The 19,694-nt window shown below is 38.0% G+C and overlaps 1 protein-coding gene across 3 annotated transcripts in view; it reads left to right on the top strand.

Moving 5' to 3' along the window:
• The window catches only part of SLC12A2 (solute carrier family 12 member 2), a 54,334-nt gene extending 43,632 nt beyond the window's left edge, over positions 1-10,702 (top strand). For 2 of the 3 annotated variants that reach the window (XM_066181929.1, XM_066181931.1), the window contains exons 20-27: positions 853-990; positions 1,687-1,734; positions 3,184-3,306; positions 3,466-3,577; positions 4,045-4,131; positions 6,009-6,144; positions 6,837-6,904; positions 7,662-10,702. In XM_066181929.1, the coding sequence (XP_066038026.1) occupies positions 853-990; positions 1,687-1,734; positions 3,184-3,306; positions 3,466-3,577; positions 4,045-4,131; positions 6,009-6,144; positions 6,837-6,904; positions 7,662-7,797 (848 nt within the window). In that variant the 3' untranslated portion in view covers positions 7,798-10,702. The remainder of the gene's footprint in view (positions 1-852; positions 991-1,686; positions 1,735-3,183; positions 3,307-3,465; positions 3,578-4,044; positions 4,132-6,008; positions 6,145-6,836; positions 6,905-7,661) is intronic. The other variant, XM_066181930.1, reaches the window with a different exon arrangement.
• The last annotated feature ends 8,992 nt before the right edge of the window (positions 10,703-19,694 follow it).

Consider the following 19,694-nt stretch of genomic DNA (forward strand, 5'->3'; position numbering starts at 1 on the left):
TTTGGAAAGGTTTCCTATATAAAAGACTTGGTTATGCTTTCTGAGCACTGTTCTTAAGTGGAATGGTGTGATTTTAGTTAAATTCCAAGCTTGTGAGCTTTGGTGCAGCTGTGCTTATTTGATAATGTGTGATTTGTTTGTGGCTTGCTCCATACAATGCTGCTACCTTGAGAAGAAATGACACGAAGTGGGGCAACCCCCTGAAAGAGGAGGTTCCTTCACTGGAAAGGATGAGTCTTACAGTATTTGGAGAGAGTCAGGGAGCCTGTCACCATATGCCGTCAGGGCAGAGGAACATGAGAAATGGCAAGGAGTGATCCTGGAGTGTGGAAACAATGTTGCTGAGAAAACTGGGAATGTAACATCAAGGTGTCCTAAGGATCTTGGTACCCACTGGCTCTGACAGCTGCTCCACAGAAGCCAAACCTGGGGAAAAGGCTTGGCAGTGAGACAGACACACTTGGTCTGTGCCATGGCTAAGGCTCATCTTCCTCTCGGAGTTAAAAGCAGAAAAAAGCATTTCACCAAGTGATTTTTTTTTCCTCTTCTAGATATAGTTCCACCGTGTTACCTAGCTCTGTTTTTTAGACTCTGGGCATGCAGTCAACAACCACAACCTGGGAAAGTAACAGAAAATGACAGCTCTCCTCAGAGGAGGAGCCTCTTTGTCCTCTGAAGAAGTTTGCAGAATACTTTTATGTTGATTTTCTCCCCTCCTTCTCTCTTTGTGGTGGTGTAACAGTTACAGTAACATGTAATTAATATTAAACTGACTCAGTATAGTCACATTCTTGTGTTGATACTCTTTGTAACAATTCAGTGGTTTCTAATAGTTTTTTTGCTTTCACAAAGATTTGCTGTCATCCCAAGAGAAGTCTCCCTGCCCCAAGGAAGTCATAGTAAAAGTGGATTATAGCAAGAAATCTGAGACAGACACTTCCATAGCTTTTGCTCCGTCATCCAGTGAAAGAGCTCCCACTCCACGCAAAGGTAACTGCTAGTTAGTGATGAACCTTGAATTTTCACTCTCTCTCTCTCTCTCTCTCTCTCTCTCTCACTCCTCCTCAGTTCCTCTCTCTCTTTGCCCAGAGATTATTTAGGGGACTTTTTTTTTGTCTGTGGAATAGAAGTGTTATGCTTTTATAGAATTGATGTCTAATTTCTTAGGTACTTTGGTTCAGATCTTACCAGTATATAAACCAAGTATTTGTTTCTAGTCCCCTAAGTAAACCAGGCAGTAGGCAATGACTTAAAATGGATTATTTTGTTACTGAGTGTGAGAGACAGTAAACAATGCTTGAGGGTTGTGCCCCACATTTGCATGTTACGAGTGTTTGGAAGGCTAGTAAATTTATGGAGGTTTGTTCATCTCAGACTAGAATATTATGTGCATATTAACAGATACAAATCATTCAAGATACTTTGACACGACAATAAACAACTTCTTTTCTTACAAAGCAAAAGCCTTAATAGTTAGATGGGTAGTGGAGGTATACATAATTTTTTTGAAGTACAGATGAATTTTAGGATTTGGAGACTGCATTTGTGCACTTTTCTCTGTGCAAAAAAAAATGCTTCATTTCACATCTTTATTTTCTTTTTTTTTTTCATTTACATTTGTATTGTGTTCAGTAATATCACAAAGGAAATTAACCTTTTTATTTTATGTCTTTAAAAACCTTCCAGAAGAGGATGAGGATGGAAAGACTCCAGCACAACCACTGTTGAATAAAGGCAGGCATTTTCCATCTTTTTGTGTTAAATCATTCTTTCACATTGTTGATTTCAGTTTTCCTTTTCTACACCTAAGTACCAGAGAGGAATATACCAACCATGCAAAGTTTATTTGTTTCTTCATTTCTGCTTTAGAATGCACTTCATCCTTAGGGAGTAGACTGTGAAAAAAGGCAACATTGTGGAAATTCCGTGAAGAAGTTTCTACTGAGAAAGGATTTGCATTAGTGTTGGAATCAAAAAAGTCTTCTATTAAAGTGGCATTTGAAATGTGTTCAGTACCTTTCTGCTTTCTCAGTTCTGTGTCTGAGGGTCTGTCTGGGTCCTTGCTTGGTTCAGGAAATACCATCTGAAGGTGTAGTGGAAGTGCTCTCAGTTTATTCAGTGTATCTTCCAAAGTCATGGTTGTTGCTCTGTTATTTGGAAATAGTTCAATATCCTGAAAATTAAGACTTAGTACAGCTACTCAGTGAGGTGAACATGTTGAAATAATGCAAAGTAGTCCTGCAAATCAGCATTTTGAGAAATTACCTGAGGAGTTTGCACTTCCTCATTTATTTCAGACTTGAGTTAATCAGGTATTTTTGCCTTAGCTACAGTTAGTGTGAACTATTTTGACATTTTCTTCATGATTTCAGCAGCTAGAAGCTTTTGTGTTTTAATAATGGAAAGTGCAATTATATCTTGAAGCACAAAATAGCAGTTTGGAAGAAGTCCCAGTATGCAACAAAATAGTATAATAATGTAAATCAGTCACAGATGTGCTCTAAATTTAAAAAAATCCTTATAAAATAAGGATAGAAATGAATGTCAGACTCCTGGCTCTTGCTCAGACTGAGGTTTTAATTAAGGGAAAGAGGTTAGGGTTTTTTCCCTGCAGTTGAAAAAAAATTATCTTTATTATTCTAACTGAAAATGCTAATATTGTCTTGTTCTCAGTAAATCAAAAAACTTTGTTATGCAAAACAGTACTTTTTGCAAAAGGGCCCAATAGGCATAAATAGCTTTTAATTTCACCACCTGCTTAAAGAAAACTACATTTAAGGAAATAATTGCTTAGGACATAACATTTACTTGTAAAATCAGTTACCTACTTATCTTTAGGGAAATTCTGTTGTTTGCAAGAGGGAGATTGCATAGCCTAAAGCTCTGGAGCAAAGTTAATTAAATTGTCCAGGTAAATGTCTGTGTAAAGACCTCACACGTCCTTTATTTCTCAGATGGCTGCTAAATTACTTTAACTGCTAAAATTATGAGTCTCTAGATACCCTAAATACAGGCGGTTCAGTTTATATCCAGTGAATAAAAATTTGGATTTGGATTGGGTGGTGTAAAGGAAAATTCTTAATTTAAAAGTAGATATATCACAAAATACTGAAGAGTTGCATTTGATGATTTTTGAAGTGATAAGGCAAAACACTTACAAATTTCACCATATATTTTTTCCAGATTCAAAGAGCTCATCCTCTCCTTTAAACTTGGCTGACCAAAGACTTCTTGATGCCAGTTCTCAGTTCCAGAAGAAACAAGGCAAGAGCAATATTGATGTCTGGTGGCTCTTTGATGATGGAGGTAATGTGCTTTATAATTTAAAAAGGTTTAAGTGTTGATTAAAAAAGTATTGGACTAATTCTGGATTAGTTGTTAATGGATATATGTTAGTCGGTTCATATAAAATGTGTACTATTTAATGAAGGGTGATTTTTAATCTGTCTCAAATTCAAAACACAGGTTTGACACTCTTGATTCCTTACCTTATCACAACCAAGAAAAAGTGGAAGGACTGCAAGATCAGGGTGTTCATTGGTGGAAAAATAAACAGGATTGATCATGACAGAAGAGCGTAAGTTTGCCTTAAAAATTCCATTTCAAATGCTAATACATTGTTACACATTGGATTACTTTCTCTTCCTACTTAACTTATTTCAGTTGTTCTTTCCTGGAGGTGTGACATGCTGTTGCCTTTCTCAAAAAAAGATTTAGCTTCCCCCAGATTGTTTTTGGATGAGTTAACTCAAACTAATTTTTCTGCAATATTATGACACTATTTTCAAGTATCTTCGGATACTATCTTCAAGAGAGAGCTCTTCTCTGATTTTAAAGCAATAAAACTGTTTGGAATTTTTTTCCAAAGCGTGTTTTTGATTTATAGTCGTTTGCCAAGTTAGTTTGATTGTTGTTTTTGTTACATTTAGGATGCCTTTCTTCTGTTTCTTAAACCAGTATTTTGTATTACCAAACATCTGTCTGTTTAACCTGTGAAATAATTATAACTACAGTCATGTCTAAAGGCTTGTTTTTCTGATGCAGGATGGCTACTTTGCTTAGCAAATTTCGGATAGACTTCTCAGATATTATGGTCCTTGGGGATATTAATACTAAGCCAAAGAAAGAAAAGTAAGTCTCAAAACACATCTTGTTCATTCATTGAATTTCTGATGTCTTTAACTGAAAACGCTTCATTCTTTCCTACATATCTTACGGTATAGAATTTTCTGTGTTACTCAGTGTTTCACATAAATATGGGAAAATAATTAACAATAACTCCCATGTCCAAGAATATAAAAATCTGTATTTTTTGACTCTATGGCCCTAAGTAGTAATACTAAATTCAGAAAAATGAAATTTAAAAAAAACTTAATTGTCTGGAGCAATCTTCTTTAGTACGAGAGATGTTCACCAAAACTTAAATTATCTGAATCTCATGAAATCTTAGTTTAGTGTAACAAAGCTTGGTCTTGAAATAGCCTGATTTGGAGTTTTGTTTTGGGTTTTTTTTCTTCTCCTATTCTAACTTGCTTGGACTTTTAATGTACACAGTCATGATCATACATGTGATATTTCCTACTTTCAAGTTCAAAAAAGCATTAATCGTAGATGGCCTTCAGCTCAAATTTAGAACAGAATGTGTACGATCGAAAAATATCCTCCTTTGCCATTGTCCTGCTTTCCCTTCAGGCCTTCTTGAGTATGCTGAAGTTGCAAAAATATCTTTTATATGGGCATGCATTTATCTCAAAGTCTTGATATGCCATGGAGATTGAGAAGCATTATTTTAGAACTTTGCTAAATGCTGAAGTTAATATGAGTTCTTTTATACCTTTTTAAATATTATTTTAAATGTATAGAATACATTGAGAAAAATATTAAAAAAAAGTAAGTAAATATTAAAAAAAGGTAAGATAAAGTAAAACAAAATATTTCTGGCACCTGGTTCTCTTTGATATTCAGCTTCCAGGAGCCTGCTGCTGTGAAAGGCATAAAACTCTGAAGGAATAGCACCCATTTTGTGCAGCACAGTTGAGATCCTAGAATCATGTGAAATTATGTTTGTTAAATAGAAGTGATCCATGAATAATTTCTTCTGACGGCATTTTTCTTTCTGTCTCTGTGAATACATCCCCACAATATATTCAAAGTATTTCTAAATACCATTTAGGTCTTAACAGCAGCTGGAAACACAGTGGAGGAAGACTAATTTTTAACAGTTGCTGTGATGTATAATAATGTTATTATTAGATCTCCTTTTTGCTCGGCCAAAGAATAGCAGATCACATTTGTTTTCTTTCTTTTGATTAAGGTGAAATCATTGTAGAGTAAAGACGACCAAGGGTAGATACCCACATAACAAACAAAACATCTTTGTATTTCCTGGAGGGAATGTAGGTAAAAAAGTAGGGTAACGTGAATTATTTTTTCTCGCAAAAATGAATTCTTCCTTGATCTTCATAATGTTTTATTTTGAAGTTCTTGCTCTAAAGTCCTGGTAAATTCAAAGTATTCATATTCTTACAAGTGCATAAGGAAGACTAAGTTAGGTATTTGTGGTTTTTTTCATTTGAATGTGGCTCCTGGACTGTACTGTAAAGAGATAAAAGAAACAAAAAGATCAAAGCTAGAATCCTGACAGCAAGGGCATGAGACTTGGTAGCTTGTTCTTACTGTAGCATGTAAACTCTTCCTCCTTCAAAATTACTTCTGGAAAACCTGCTCCCAGTTATCGTCCCTTCTTTAAGGATAGTTCTGTTCAGCTTTTAAAATTAGAGGTAAATTTCTGAACTGAGTAAAACTTTTAATTGTATGGCAAATTGTTTGCTGAATCACAATGTCTGCATGTTGAAAAAGCTGATTTGATGTTCTAAGTGCAACAGGCAGGGGTAAAAACTCCAGTTCATTTTTACATAGCAGTAAAATTTAATTTCTGGTGCCATTAAAATAATTTTTGCCATAAAAACTCATATCTGCTCTAATGTTTATTCATTTAATCCTTCCAGTATTGCAGCTTTTGAGAAAATGATAGAGCCCTTCCGACTTCATGAGGATGATAAAGAACAAGAAGTTGCAGATAAAATGAAGGAGGATGAACCATGGAGGATAACAGATAATGAGCTTGAGCTTTACAAAACAAAGGTTCTGTTTCTTTTAGTATGTTACATCAGTTAAAACTTCCTTTCCCTACTGCATTTGCGGTTGTGATAACAATGAGTTAATTCCTGTTATTCTCTCTTCCATGGCAGTTTTTGTGAATAGCAGGTAAAAAATAGCATCTAAAACCACTTAGATGGTTCACAAAAGCAAAAAGGTTCTACATTTGCTTATGAGGGGCCAGACTGCTTTCATGTTAGCAGTTAGTTAAGAATCATTGAGCCTATAGCCAGCTGTTAGTGACCTTTTTTTTTTTTTTTTACCAATCTAATGGTTTTTGTTTCTTTATTTAAAAAAAAAAGCACTAAAACTGAACATCGCTTTGTGGTGCAGAGGAGCAGTTAAAGTTTTGACATCTTTCCCAAGCTATTGTGCACCATAGAGACACAAAAGTATTTCCTCTCAGGTGTTTCTTTGCGTGAGAAAATAAATGGCATCCTGTAATACGGTAGCACTTGCCTTACTTGCATATTCTAACTTGCTGCTTTCTTTTTTCCTAACCTTATAACCGCAGGCTTTTTGATAATGAGAATGAGTTTCCACACTGAGGTAGAAGTACCTGCTTTTTGTTAATTACTCATTCTAGTTGGTCGTACTGGTTTTCTTTTCCTTTTTTTTTTTAAGAATTTTTTGTAGTTTTTAAAAGCTGTTCCTAACAAGTTTCATTTTATTTACAGACTTACCGACAGATTAGGTTAAACGAGTTGCTGAAAGAACATTCAAGTACAGCTAACATAATTGTCATGTAAGTAAATTATTTGAATTTGTGGTGTTACCTGAATTGATATGGAGCTGTAATTCGAAATATAAATGTAAATATAGATCAGGAGCAAGACTTTGCCTTGGCATTGAAGTATAGAAATAATTCAAAATTTCAGTGCTCATGTTATTTATTTATTAGAGGCATGGAGCCACTATTCTGCGGAAGAAAAAAGTGTCCTTTTTAGTGTTGTGCTTTTGATTATGCTGCTTTAGTTGATCACCTCCACATTTGTCATGCAGCTCAGAATTCTCACGTTCTTTCTACTCCTGCCTGCAGTTATTCCCCTCTTTCTCAAGTCCATCCTTTGATTTCCTTTTCTAGAGGATCTCTCTAGATAAAGTTAAGTCATTATCTTGCTCACAGATTTTTGGGGAATTGCTTTTGGTGTGAACAAGCAAGACGCAGATTGTAGGTTTCTTATTGCTGTATTTTAAAATGTTAAAGATGAGGAAAATGTCCTCAGCTGAGGAGGATTCTGCATGAAGCGGGCTGAGTCTTAAATGGTGTTAACAGGCCAAAAGTAAGGGGGAAGTAGATCTAAATGCCTGTGATGTTTCAGATACAAACTGAACTCATGAAATCTGAGGGGGGGTAAAATTAAAAAGATGAGGAAGTGTGACTCAATATTTAGATCTTTCTAGAATAAAATGTCATATTTATTACACATTACATATTTATCTGACTTGTACCTGGCCAGGTTTTTCTGCTCAATTAAAGTTGTTTCCCTTGTGGCTTGCAGGAGCTTACCTGTGGCACGGAAAGGGGCAGTTTCCAGTGCACTGTACATGGCCTGGCTGGAAGTTCTCTCTAAAGATCTGCCACCAATCCTCCTTGTTCGTGGGAATCATCAGAGTGTCCTCACCTTCTATTCCTAAGAGTGTTGCACATGGCAGAGCTGTGATGAAATGGTACTGCAGTGCCCAGGGGAGAGTGACTGCTATGGTCTATAGTTCATTAACATCACAAAGGCAAAAAGTGACTCTTTCACTATTTCACTGACTTGAAAGCACACAAGGAAAGTCACTGTATTTCTAAAGTTGTGACATCTTCAGTTTTATTCTATATTTTCTGTAATTTAATCTTGCTTAATGGGGGAGGATTCCTTGTTAGACTGAAGAACAAGATGAGCTTTTTGTTTGCTATTTGAATAGCAGCAATAAAATGTTGTATTTTTGACCAATGAAAGGATTATAGATTTATAAAAGCCTTTTAGCCTTGAGGTGCCTTCTGAAATTAACCAAATCTCACCCATACATCCTATTTTGTAAATTATATAGAATGTCAAAATCTGCCTTCAACTAAGTTTCGATCAGACTTCCTTTAGTTTGTAGTCTATTCCATATTACAATAAAAATGAATGCTGCTTTTCAGTCTTCCATTGAGCTATTAGTTCTTAGTACTGTATGTTTTTTGTCATCAGAAAGTTTTTTGGGGTGTTGTTGTTGTTGTAGTTTTGGTTTGGTTTGTTTGGTTTTTTTCTGTTATTACATCTGTAAGATTTAAAGGTGAGAATTGGGGCAGGTCAGTAGAACTAAAGCGAATCCCTGACATGACTGTCACTAAGTTTTGTAACAGTTATAATAAAACTAATTATTCCTGTAGAGAGGGTTCTTTTTCTCAAATCTGACAATGGGACTACTTTGGCAGTAGTCGAGATAGCTAATTTTATCTGTCTTGGCAGAGTCTTAGCTCTGCTGTGACATCAAGCTCATCTTGCTGGCTGAGGCTTTTTATCTTAATACAAATTGGAAGAAAATAAAAGACCTGTCCTAGTTCTTGGCCTCTTACAATTTAGTGTCACTTTCAACTTACTTTTGAAACAAAACTCGACTTAAGGCTTGAATGGGGATAATATAAGCAATGTGATGTGTTTACTGAAAACAGTAAACCCTATGTGGAATTGTGCTATCCAGTATGAAATGTAAAAGCTGCAGTTCTCTTGCATTTTTCAACAAATGGTTAAATGGACCACTAAGTTCTTAGGGGAGATGTTTTTAGGTCAATTCATTCAGTTGTCAGAAAATGAATTTAGTCTTACTAAATAATACTCAGGTTTGATTGTCTAGCAATTTTGATCTATTCCATACATCCACTTTATATATTTTCTATGTTCAATAAAGAAACTGCCAGTCTTATGTGCCCTTTCATTGTATATTTTGGAAACTTCATAATTTAGTCTACTATGAACACCTGCAGAAGAAATTTCACTTGAGCCTTTGTATAAAGGTTAGTAATGTGAACTGTTTTTTAAATTCCTGATATTTTTTGGTAGAAAGGATTGCCTAAAAACATTTCACAAGCTTTTGATATTAGCATTGGACATGCTACCGGATCAGTTTGCCAGTGGGTGAGTGACTTTCATTTAAGGATGCACAGAAAAGGTTGGGGGTTTTTTGTTTTGTTTTTGTTTGGTTAGGTATTTTGTTTTTGTTTGTTTGAGAGGGTTTGTTTTGTTTTGTTTTTTGCTAAATACAGGATCACATTGAAATGTAACTGTTCCTTTTGAAGGACAAAGTATAATTGTGTGGCAAGGTAGAGCTTCAACTTCTTGTGATTAAAGATCAAAATACGCTGTGCAGTGTACACTGTTTTCAAGTTCTTGGTAAACTGCTAAAAATCTTTTCTTTTTTTTTTTTTTTTTTGGTGTTTCTGTCAATTGGATTTGAGACTATGGAATCATTTCACTTTTGAAAAACTTCTAAGAAAAACAAATGTGCATGTCTTGCTGCTAAGTGTGAGATAACTGATGCCAGCATGAACCCAGCTTGTTATGATAAAACATTGTAAGACAAGACAGACAGTGTGGGGTCAAAGTGATGTTTCCTTTCAAGTGACAGGATGTGGATCAAACTTACCTATATCACAGGTTTTACAGTGTGTTGTAGGGGATAAGGTTGTCACATCGTGCATATGGAATCATTGCCACATTTCTCCTTGTTTTGTGGGTAACATTCTTTTGAGCAGATGGACAGTATGGCATGGACTTAGTGCTGCTATCTTAAAAAAAAAATACAAAAACAAAACATGCACAGGTACACTTATTTTAAAAGGTTCATTTGCCCATTCAGGAAACCATTGCTTGTGATCTGTAACACAACACAGAAACCAAATGAAGTGTGTGTATACATGCATATATGTGTATAAAATTATATAAAAGTATATCTAAATATACATAATGGGGATAGGTAAGGTCATGTCTGTGAAATACCATAGAATGCTTTTCACGTGCACTGTCAGGAGTCCACTAATGCTAGGCATGAGGGCAAATTCCAACATTATTTGCTCACTTAAATTTGAACAATTAATAGTAACTGTCTGCAGCAGATGTCAGTTAGTGGCAGTCACTCTGACTCCTGCTTTGGTTTTGATGCCAAAATTACTTATGTTCCAATCATCATTAATTATGTGGAAAATAAAATCACTTACATATGGCAATTCATACCTTCTTATAGATTAGGTTCCTTTGTATGGGTTTAGAAAGACAATAATAGCTGGTGAAAATCAATTATTTATTTGTTCACTTGTATCTAGGTTTTCTTTTACATACATTCTTTTTATATGCCTTTTTTCTGACATCACATATTTAAAGAAAACCTAACAATAATTTAAAAGATTTGACCGTTAGTGGGTCATGGCCCACGTGGTTTGAGGATGTAAGATTTGACACTGTACTGTAACTGTCCCACACAGATGCTTTTCTAATGTTTTAACGTAATTATTGCAGTTAATACTTTGTACCAGGGGGATGTCACTGCAATAAAAGAAGTGAATTCAATACAACTCTCTTGTCTAGAAAAGCATTTTTTTTGGTGGTGGTGGTGGGAAGGGAATAATGTTCATAATTCAAAGGTTAATGGTGATTTTGGTTCCTGATGTGAATATTGTCCTGGTTTAGGGCAAGTCTTAGAAGGAGACCTCCAGCTGGGGTCCCTCTGGAAAGCTAATTCAAGCAGCTTCCCCAACTGGTTCAGGAAAACCTTCCTTAGAGGAAAAGCGAAAAAAACTGTTTATTCAACAAGCAAAGTGTTGACAAGCACAGAAAGTGGATAATATTAACACACCCTCTCACCGTTCTGAAGAGAGATGGCAGAATTGAGAAAGTCCTTGCTGTGGGTTGTAGCTCAGCTCTCCCAGTCTCTTCTCAGTCTCTCCAGCACTGGAAAATGCTGTCCTTGGCCCCAGTGGCCACAGGTGCGAGTTCCTGGTGTTCTTCTGGGTTTTCAGTCCAGAACAGGTTTAAGCAGTTCCAATAAAAAGGAACATAAAACCACAGTCCCAGGAACTTCTCTGCCTCAGCTAGCTAAAAACTAACTAAAAAGCAAAGGAGAGCTCTCTCTCCTGCTGTCCATTGCAGACAGCACAGTCCAGTAGCAGAATGCAGAGGAGTGAGAGCAGTTTCTGAAAACAAAATCTGCGCTTCTTCATTTCCCCCTTTTGCTCTGGAAACCAGTCTTAAAGGTGTAAAACTTAATATCCAGCATAAACAGAACAGAAAACTGGGGGTACAAGCATCACCCCAGGACAAATATGCTTATTGCATCCATCTGATGCAATACAATTCCACCTTTGTAGTGGAATTTGCACAGGACCAGAGGAACTTAATTAATGTGTCTGGTATAAGGCCAAAACTATATCGGTTTGGGGGGGGGGGGGGGGGGGCAGGAAACGTTTGCCTCTAGAAACAGCAGCCATTGCATAAGAAATGAACCTTGTAAAGTTTGCCATGACTGGCCAGACAGCACAGACCCATCCTCAGCCCCTGGAGCATCTCAGCTGCAATGGTGGTATCTGAAAATCTCTTCCAATTCATTTTGCCCCTCCATACAGAGAAGGGCTCTCTTAACTCCTCTTTCTCCCATTAAAATAGATGTCCATTGGGACATGACATGTGCTGGGAAAATAGCTTCTCAGACTGTTGCAAAGTTACTTTGTAAGCAAGATATATTTGGCCCTAACTTCAGTGCACTCCACTAAAAAGCACTAAAAATCTGAAGTTTAAAAGCATAAAGAAAGGGTGAGTTCTTTTATTAAAATCCTACAGAATGCTAACTTAATAATCTCATCAGTTTTAGTATTTAATCTTGGCTACATTTGGATTTCTCCTGCATATCCATTGTTAGTGTTTAAATCAAGGCCGTAGCAGTGAGGTTTGGAGGCCACTGGGAAGGGAAAGCTTGTTAAAAATACCCTGCCAGCTCCCATGGCATGGGCTCTACCCTGGTGTATTCTGTAAAGAGGCAGAGGCAGAGGCAGAGAAGGTTTGTAGCTGCTTTTTCTAGATCCTCCTGTTTGCTTGGTACAAGTGTGAAGAAGTGGATCTGAATAATGACATTACCTTGCACTGAATTCATACATTAGTGACCTCAAGCATGCATTTGAAGGTTAAAAAAATGAGGATTTGATCAAGGTCGATCCCATCACTGTACAACGGAGTGAAGGCTCTGCAGAGAATGATTGCAGTGATTTTGTTTTAAAACAGGGAAAAAGGATACCCTTCACCTTGGTGGTGCTGGATCTTCACCACTCTAGTTACACTTCTCACATAACCACTGTGGGGTCCTGTAAATCTCAAAGCCTGGTTTGTGTTCAGCTGGGGTGGGAGCCAGACTTCAGGTCAGTGCAACCACTCAGGCAGTAAGTGGTGCATCCCTCCTGCTATTCTGCCTTTGTGTGATGCAAAACAGGTTTTCCAGAGTGTCTTACGCTGCGATGCAAGATGTAACCAAAAGTATGTGAATTCTATCACCATCTTGAAATCAGGTGGAGCGGTGTTTGTTATCTCTTCTCCGGGGGATATCTGCTGTTAATGGGCCATTGAGATTCACTGCATGACTGATAAAATTACATCATTCCATTGTGAGATGCCTCACCCAGGAGGAGGAGCTAAGCATTCCTATCTGGATAAAAATCTGAGATTGAGAACACCAGAGCAGCCTCCTTTCCACTGAATTCCCAGAGGAAGACTGGACCCCACTGCATCACCACTGGGCCTTCAGAGGAAAACTACACCCTTCTACAGGATCAGTGCTTCAACAGAATCACATCCCTCACTCCAGGAGGACTGCAGCCACGATTTAATTAGACTGCTACCAACACTCTGATCAACAGGGTGTCAGGCTGTATTCTGACTCGGCCAGTGTTTTGGTTTTTTTGTTTTGTTTTGGTTTTGTTTGGGGTTTTTTTGTTTTTGGGGTTTTTTGGGTTTTGTTTGTTTGTTTTTTAACTACTGCATTTTTATTTAATTTTCCTAGTAAAGAACTATTATTTCTGTTCCCATATCTTTGCCTGAGAGCCCCTTAATTTCAAAGTTACAATAATTCAGACAGAGGGGGGTTACATTTTCCGTTTCAAGGGAGGCTCCTGCTTTCCTTAGCAGACCCCTGTCTTTTCAAGCCAAGACATAGAGTTAACTCTGGATTAGGCTGGTGGTGGCCACTGCCTGTATTTAGGACAGAGAGAGATGCAAGTTGGTCCAAAGCTTTGAATGGAAGGAGAAAATGGTGAAGTAGTAGCAGGCACGTTCTCCAAACAGCAGCAGGGAAGATATTTTTCTTGAAGTACAGAAGGCTTCCTGTGCCCAGAGGTACATCTCGTGCTGACAGACTCTGCTCCATCCTTCAGGCTCCTCTGGACTTGCTGACAGCTGCAACAGCTTGGTAACAGAAGTTACCAAGGCAAGCCTATGCTGACTTCTCACACCCCTATCCTTGCTGAACTGAGAGCAGCAAAAGGAACCTGAGAGCAGTTTCTTTGTTTCTCCTGTGATCTGCCTGCTGTCTCTTCCAGAAAACCTTGGCTTTCTATCTCCCAAGAACCCTTTCTGCACCCTGCCTGCACAGCCAACTTCAACTGCACCTCACAACACATCAGGGAGCAGGGAAAGGGAATCCCTCGGGATTTAAACTGTCAGGCCATGTTAAACTTTTTAACACATCTTTCTCTAAAGATCCCTCAGTACTGAGCCGATCTACCAAGAGCAACAGCAAAGGCCTGCAGGGAAAAGTCCACCTGCTCTGCCTTGCTAGTACTGATGTAAAAATAAAAGTAAGGCAGCCTGTCCAGTGGCCCTCACAGCCCTCTCACCCCTGTTGACAGCAATCTAATGGCAGTAGCCCCTGGCTCTGGGAGATTTGCCTCACAATTCTGGTCCCTGGGATCTGGAGAAAACTGACCCAGCTGAGCTGCAGCCAAAACAAACTCCAGTGTGAGGTTCCTTGTCCAGGTACATCCCCTGGTAGCCCCTCAGATCCATCCACAGTGATAATAAAACTGCTAACAGAACATCATTTTTATAAGGGAAATCCTATTCCTGTACCGCTTCTCAGAGTTCCAACTAAAATCATATCACCAGGTGGCACCACTGCCTTTCAGCATTTCATGTAATGCCTGAAGCTGCACTGTCAAATGCACTCTTCCTGCACTGTTCCGTTGGTTTCATTCATTAAACAACTTAGTACTTTGAATGAACAACAAATATCAGCATAATAACATTTTTTTCTGTAATTTTTTTTATAGCTTAGACTGGATTGGTGAAGAGTTTAAGATTCATTCCGCTAGGCCCTGTGGGAAAAAATACAGTGGTTTTGCTCAAAAGAGATGCAGAAACCTTCAAGCAGAAGCTTCCTGATGAGTTCAAACAGCCTTTTTACCACCGAGTAACCATTTCGTAACACACTGGGTGATGCTTGCTTTTCTTAGTGGCTTTTTCCAGCTGTGTTAACCTTAGGGGGCAGAAGGCGAAATGTTGCAGGCAGAGGGAGAAGAGATGTTAGAACACACTGGCATGTCCCATCTAGTTTTAGAGTGATCTATGACATTCCAATAAGGCATTTTACCTCATAAGTAACAAACAACACAACTGTCTGCCACTTCCAACTATAAAGGTGGGAGCTGGACAAAAGAAAATGCTTTGTGTCATCCTGAAATATTCAAGTACTGGCTGCTTAAAGTAGTGAAGGAAACTGAATCATGTAGCAACTAGACACATTTTCAAGTTACTTTAGCCTGAAAATAACTTTATCACTCTGTTGAACAGTTTTACAGCTAGTTAATCCTGGAACATCTCTGCAATTAAATTCGTCTATGCAAAACAGATGGTAACATGGAGTCAGTCACGAGCAAAGTATTTCCACAAGCTCTGGCTAAATTAAAGAGCTGGGATTAGCCTTGAAATATCCTCACTTCCAGCCCTGTGAGGTTACTCATTTTTTCAGACCAAGCTGTCTGTCTGGATGGTTTAACCACAGCATTGCAAATTATAGGGACTCTTGAACAATTCCATTGTACTGCTGTTACCAATTGCATACAACAACATTTAGAGTAGTGTTAAATAAAATTACACTTCAAGTAAGGGCTGGGACACCTGTGCAGAAGAATGTGCCAGATAATGCAGTGCTAGCCTGTGTGTTTTGTAAACCCTGGGGGCAATTTAATGCAACTCCTCTCTCATGGGTAGCAGTGCTGAAGAAAAAATTTAATCAAAACTGTTTAATAAGGTGCAAAAATATCAGCACAAAAGTCAGGCTTGTAGTTTAGGCACCTGAAAATTATGGCAGGTCAAAGCACAGTGCCTGCCAAGAGGAGGAAACAGCACCCTGCAGAGTCAACCAAGGACAGCTATATGCAGAATTAGCAGGTGAAATCAAGGCTAACTACGCACTAGTGTGAGCTTTCAAGGGGGATTTTGGCTAACCTCATACAGATATCATTTTATGGAGTGTTGTTAAGAGTCTTTGTTCTCATTAAAATCTTTCTGTACCCTTCAAGCAGTAATAGTAGTAACTCAGGCATGGCAGGCTTTATGAGGAAAGTTCAGCCTTTGGCAAATACATGACAAACCTTACTGAGCACTCTTTATTGATGGTATTTTTATTTTCATTGTATTGCAGGGCTTGGGAGTAGCTTTCATGTTCTTGCCATATTTGTAAGGATCTAGAAAATGAGGCTTTATTCTCCACTGAGACTTGGAAGTGCACGGTTACGATTTCCTCTCTTGCTAGAACACAGATCTCACTTTTTGCATCCTGTTGTCCAACCCTCAAACCCATCAGTCATTCTAGAAAACCCATTCTGCCCTGGACACAAAATATTGCAGCATTAATTTGTGGTTTGGAGTCTGTATTTGCAAATGTATCCATGTGCCATCACTCCAAATGCATCATAGTCGAGAAATTTTTACTTTCCCAGGATTAAACCAGGTTAGTAATAAAACCCATCTTCCCCTTCTATAGCTTTGGCTATTATGTAGTCAGTCTCTAAATAAAGGGCAGTAAGCTCTGAGCTGGTAGTTCTGTCCTTGTTCTGATAGTAATTAACCATATTCTACAGCAGTTTTTATGTGAAGAAACAATTTACTGGGTGATATGCAATTCAGACCAAATCCCTTTTTTTTTTTTTTTTTTTTTTTTTAACGTGTGTGTGTTTTGCTGTGAATAATAATAATACTTTCTCTTCCTTTTAATGGAAAACATCTAAAATTAATTTTTTGTCATTTCTTTAAAATAACACTTTATTCTTTGTAATCTACCTTAAAACATTCCTGTGGGATAATTAATGGTTTCTGACAAAGAAAAATCAGATACATAAACCAGCTTGTTCCTTCAGTCTCTGAGCAGAAGGGAAGTGTCCTGGGTTGTAGTATAGGATGTGCACAAAGTATTCTATCACCATCTTCATGAACTGTTGAATCCAGGTGAGGCAGTGTTTTCCCAGACCCCCTCCCTCTGGGCCATTATCTTCTGTTAATGGCCCACCAAATGCCTTGCCCATGACTCATAGATAACTCCCTCCGGGAGTTCTCTCTGTTTAATGGGCCATCAGGGACCCCCTGCATCCCATTGTGAGATGCTCCACCCAGAGGGAGGAATCAAGCCTTCTCACCTGGATATAATCTGGAGTTTGGGACAGTACAGGGGGCCCTTACCCACTGGATTCCCAGAGGACCAGAGCTACCAGACCTTTCTACAGGATCACTGCTTCAGGAAGACCACCTCATCTGGACTGCTTCCATCACCCTGCTCAGGTTGTATTCTGACTCTGTCAGTGGTCTTTTGTATTATTGCATCTATTTTATTTTACTTTCTTTCTTTCTTTCCTATTAAATTGTATGTCTGTCTTGGAGCTTCTCATTTGTTTTGCTTTCAAACCACTACTGGAAGATACTTCCCAAATCTAAACAAAAGCAGGAAAAGATGTGTGGTTTCACTGGCTTCACTGCAATATATGTACAAACCTTTCAAACTGGCCTGCGGTACGTGGAGCTTGAAGGAACAATGTTCCTCCTAAGATTTCAGATTTTCATTGTGGTTTTAGTAAAAGTCAGGCTGGTCAGGTCACCGTGTCTGAAAGATTTTGGAAATTGGTGCTGTTTGTTCTCCAGGTAAGCCACTTCTGAGCAGTCATTGGGGGATGCAGTTTTCTAGGAGGTTGCTTGTTTAAGAAACAGAAATATTCCTGTTTCTTAGAAGATGTAGGAGAAATTTGTTCACTCTCACACCTCATCTTCTGACCTGTGGGAGCACACACATTTCAGGTGTGTTCTGAGGCACTTAGATGCTCTTGTCAGAACAGAAAGGAATAGAAGGTTCCTTTCAGCAAAAATGCTGAAGGCATCTCACGTCTTGGCTGAGGAGCTGAGAGTCATGAAAATTTATGTGTCTGCCACAAGAGTAGCTGTGAAATGATCTGCTGGAGTGAACTGGCAGAAGATGAATCCCTGTGAATGAGATCCTCTGGTTCTGAGTTCTGCTTTGGAGAGGACTTCACAAGTGTTGTAAGGAAATAGACAACAGGACAACGAGGGTGTATGAATGCCTTCTGTGCATACTTTTTTTTTTTTTTTTTTTTTTTAAAGCACTTTGTACTATGGAAGGCTTGAAGTGATTTGCCTTTTTTTCTCACTGTTGTCTTTTTCTTTTTTTCAATATAAACCATTTAGTTAGATTCTGCTTCCTCTTAATTTTTTAACAAATTTTGGTTTTTCTCTGGGTCACTTTAGACTATTTCTTCTTTGTTGCCCTCATGACCAGTTTTTTTTAGTGCAGACTGCATTCTACACTTGAACGCACAGTTCTTTTTATGCTATTGCATGGCTGAAAGTAAAAAATCAAGAAAATAAGTGGGTTTTTTTTTTAATTAAGTAGCAATACAAAACAAAAGCAAATACAAGGTTTCTTAGGAAAATTTTCTTAGGAAGGTGGTGGTTATTTCACAAAAATAGTGTTTATATGATACATAAATACTTTAGGTATTTAGTCTGGAGACAAAGAACTTGACAAGAGTGGTTTCTTCTCATATAGAGAAGAAATTTCTATTTTATTCATTTTGGAAAATATTGTCTGTACAATGGAGAAGGCAGATCTCGCACTGTGACTGTAAAATATTTGCCTGTTCTGTGGATAAATAGATATGACCCCATTTTCTGTCTGTGTTCATATTGGAACTTCAGAAACATTAAAAAACCACTGCATTCCACAAAGGACAGGTTTGTTGTTTGTGTTCTTTTGTTTGTTTTTATTGACCATGCCAAGTTGTATCCGTATTTTATGCCCTTTTCATGTTGTTTCTTGCTGGTTTTTTTTTTCTTTTTTTTTTTTTTTTCTTTTTTTTTTTTTTCCCCCCTCTGGTCAGCCAAAATGTTTTCATGGGTGTTGAATGTAACTTTAAGGAAATGAGCCTTTAAAGCATTTTCTTTTCTGATGCGCCATTCAAGGTTTGGTTGCTGTGTTTTGTTTTCCTTGGGCCCTTCCTCTGGACTGTACTCTCCTTAGGAGCACATGTCCTGAGCAAGGGCAGTTCAGTTTTCCTCTCACTGGAGGAAGCTGGGGAACAAAGAGGAGCAGCCAGGACGTCAGACAGAAACACAGGAGCCAGCTCAGGCCGTTTAATCACGTCCTGCTCAGTGCTGCCTGAAACAAGTGTGGCTGCTTTTCATGGGAAAGGAGGTTTAGGCTAAGAGCTGGGTGTAATTCAGTTCATCCAGCAGGAAAAAAGACTCATCTGTGAATAGCTCCATATTCCACAAACTCTCGTATTTCAAAGTGTGTGTTTATAAAATTTACATTTGTGTTCTCAGCTGCTGAGGAGTCGCTTATAATAATAAAATTTATTTTCAAACAGTATTCTGCTTCCATCTTGGCTTGAAAATTGGGCTCCCTGACAGCTGCTGTTTAGTAAAAAACCCGCTGTTTTGGAACTGGATCTCATTATTCTGTGGAACACTTAGAAATATCATTTCTTTATGTCATGTGATAAGAAAGAAGAAGAATTTCAATCTGTTTAATTAATGACATGTCTGGTATACTTGGTATTTTTCATTGAGTGATATTAATAGACGAGCTAGATCAGGAGCCATCGTAGTGAATCTCAGCTCTAATTCAAGAACAGCTATTTGAGACCATCACCATGTGCTTGGTCTGTATAAAAATAGTACACAATGTAAGGATTTCACTGAGTTTTAGGCATGCTGAAATAAAAAAAGCTTAAAATGCTGTGTGTGTCCAAGGATTCAATGAATGATTCAGAAAAGTGTTCTTCTACAGAAGTTCAGAGGCCTGTGGAGAAACACATGGCACTTTCCAAAGCTGTGGCTGCTGCTGACAGAACGATCTGATGGTCAATTTAACTGATCAAGATTGAGGGAGAGAGTGCTGTGGTATCGCAGCAGTGAGTTTGGCTTTAAAAATACTGTAGTTGGGGTTTTTTTCTGGTTTTAATTTATCTTGTCTAAGCTCTGTGAGACACTTGATAGATTTAACAACAGGCATTTCAAGCT

This window comes from Chamaea fasciata, unplaced genomic scaffold, assembly GCF_029207755.1.
Source record: "Chamaea fasciata isolate MVZ Bird 193981 ecotype frontalis unplaced genomic scaffold, bChaFas1.0.hap1 SCAF_4, whole genome shotgun sequence".
In the NCBI taxonomy this organism is placed as follows: domain Eukaryota; kingdom Metazoa; phylum Chordata; class Aves; order Passeriformes; family Sylviidae; genus Chamaea; species Chamaea fasciata.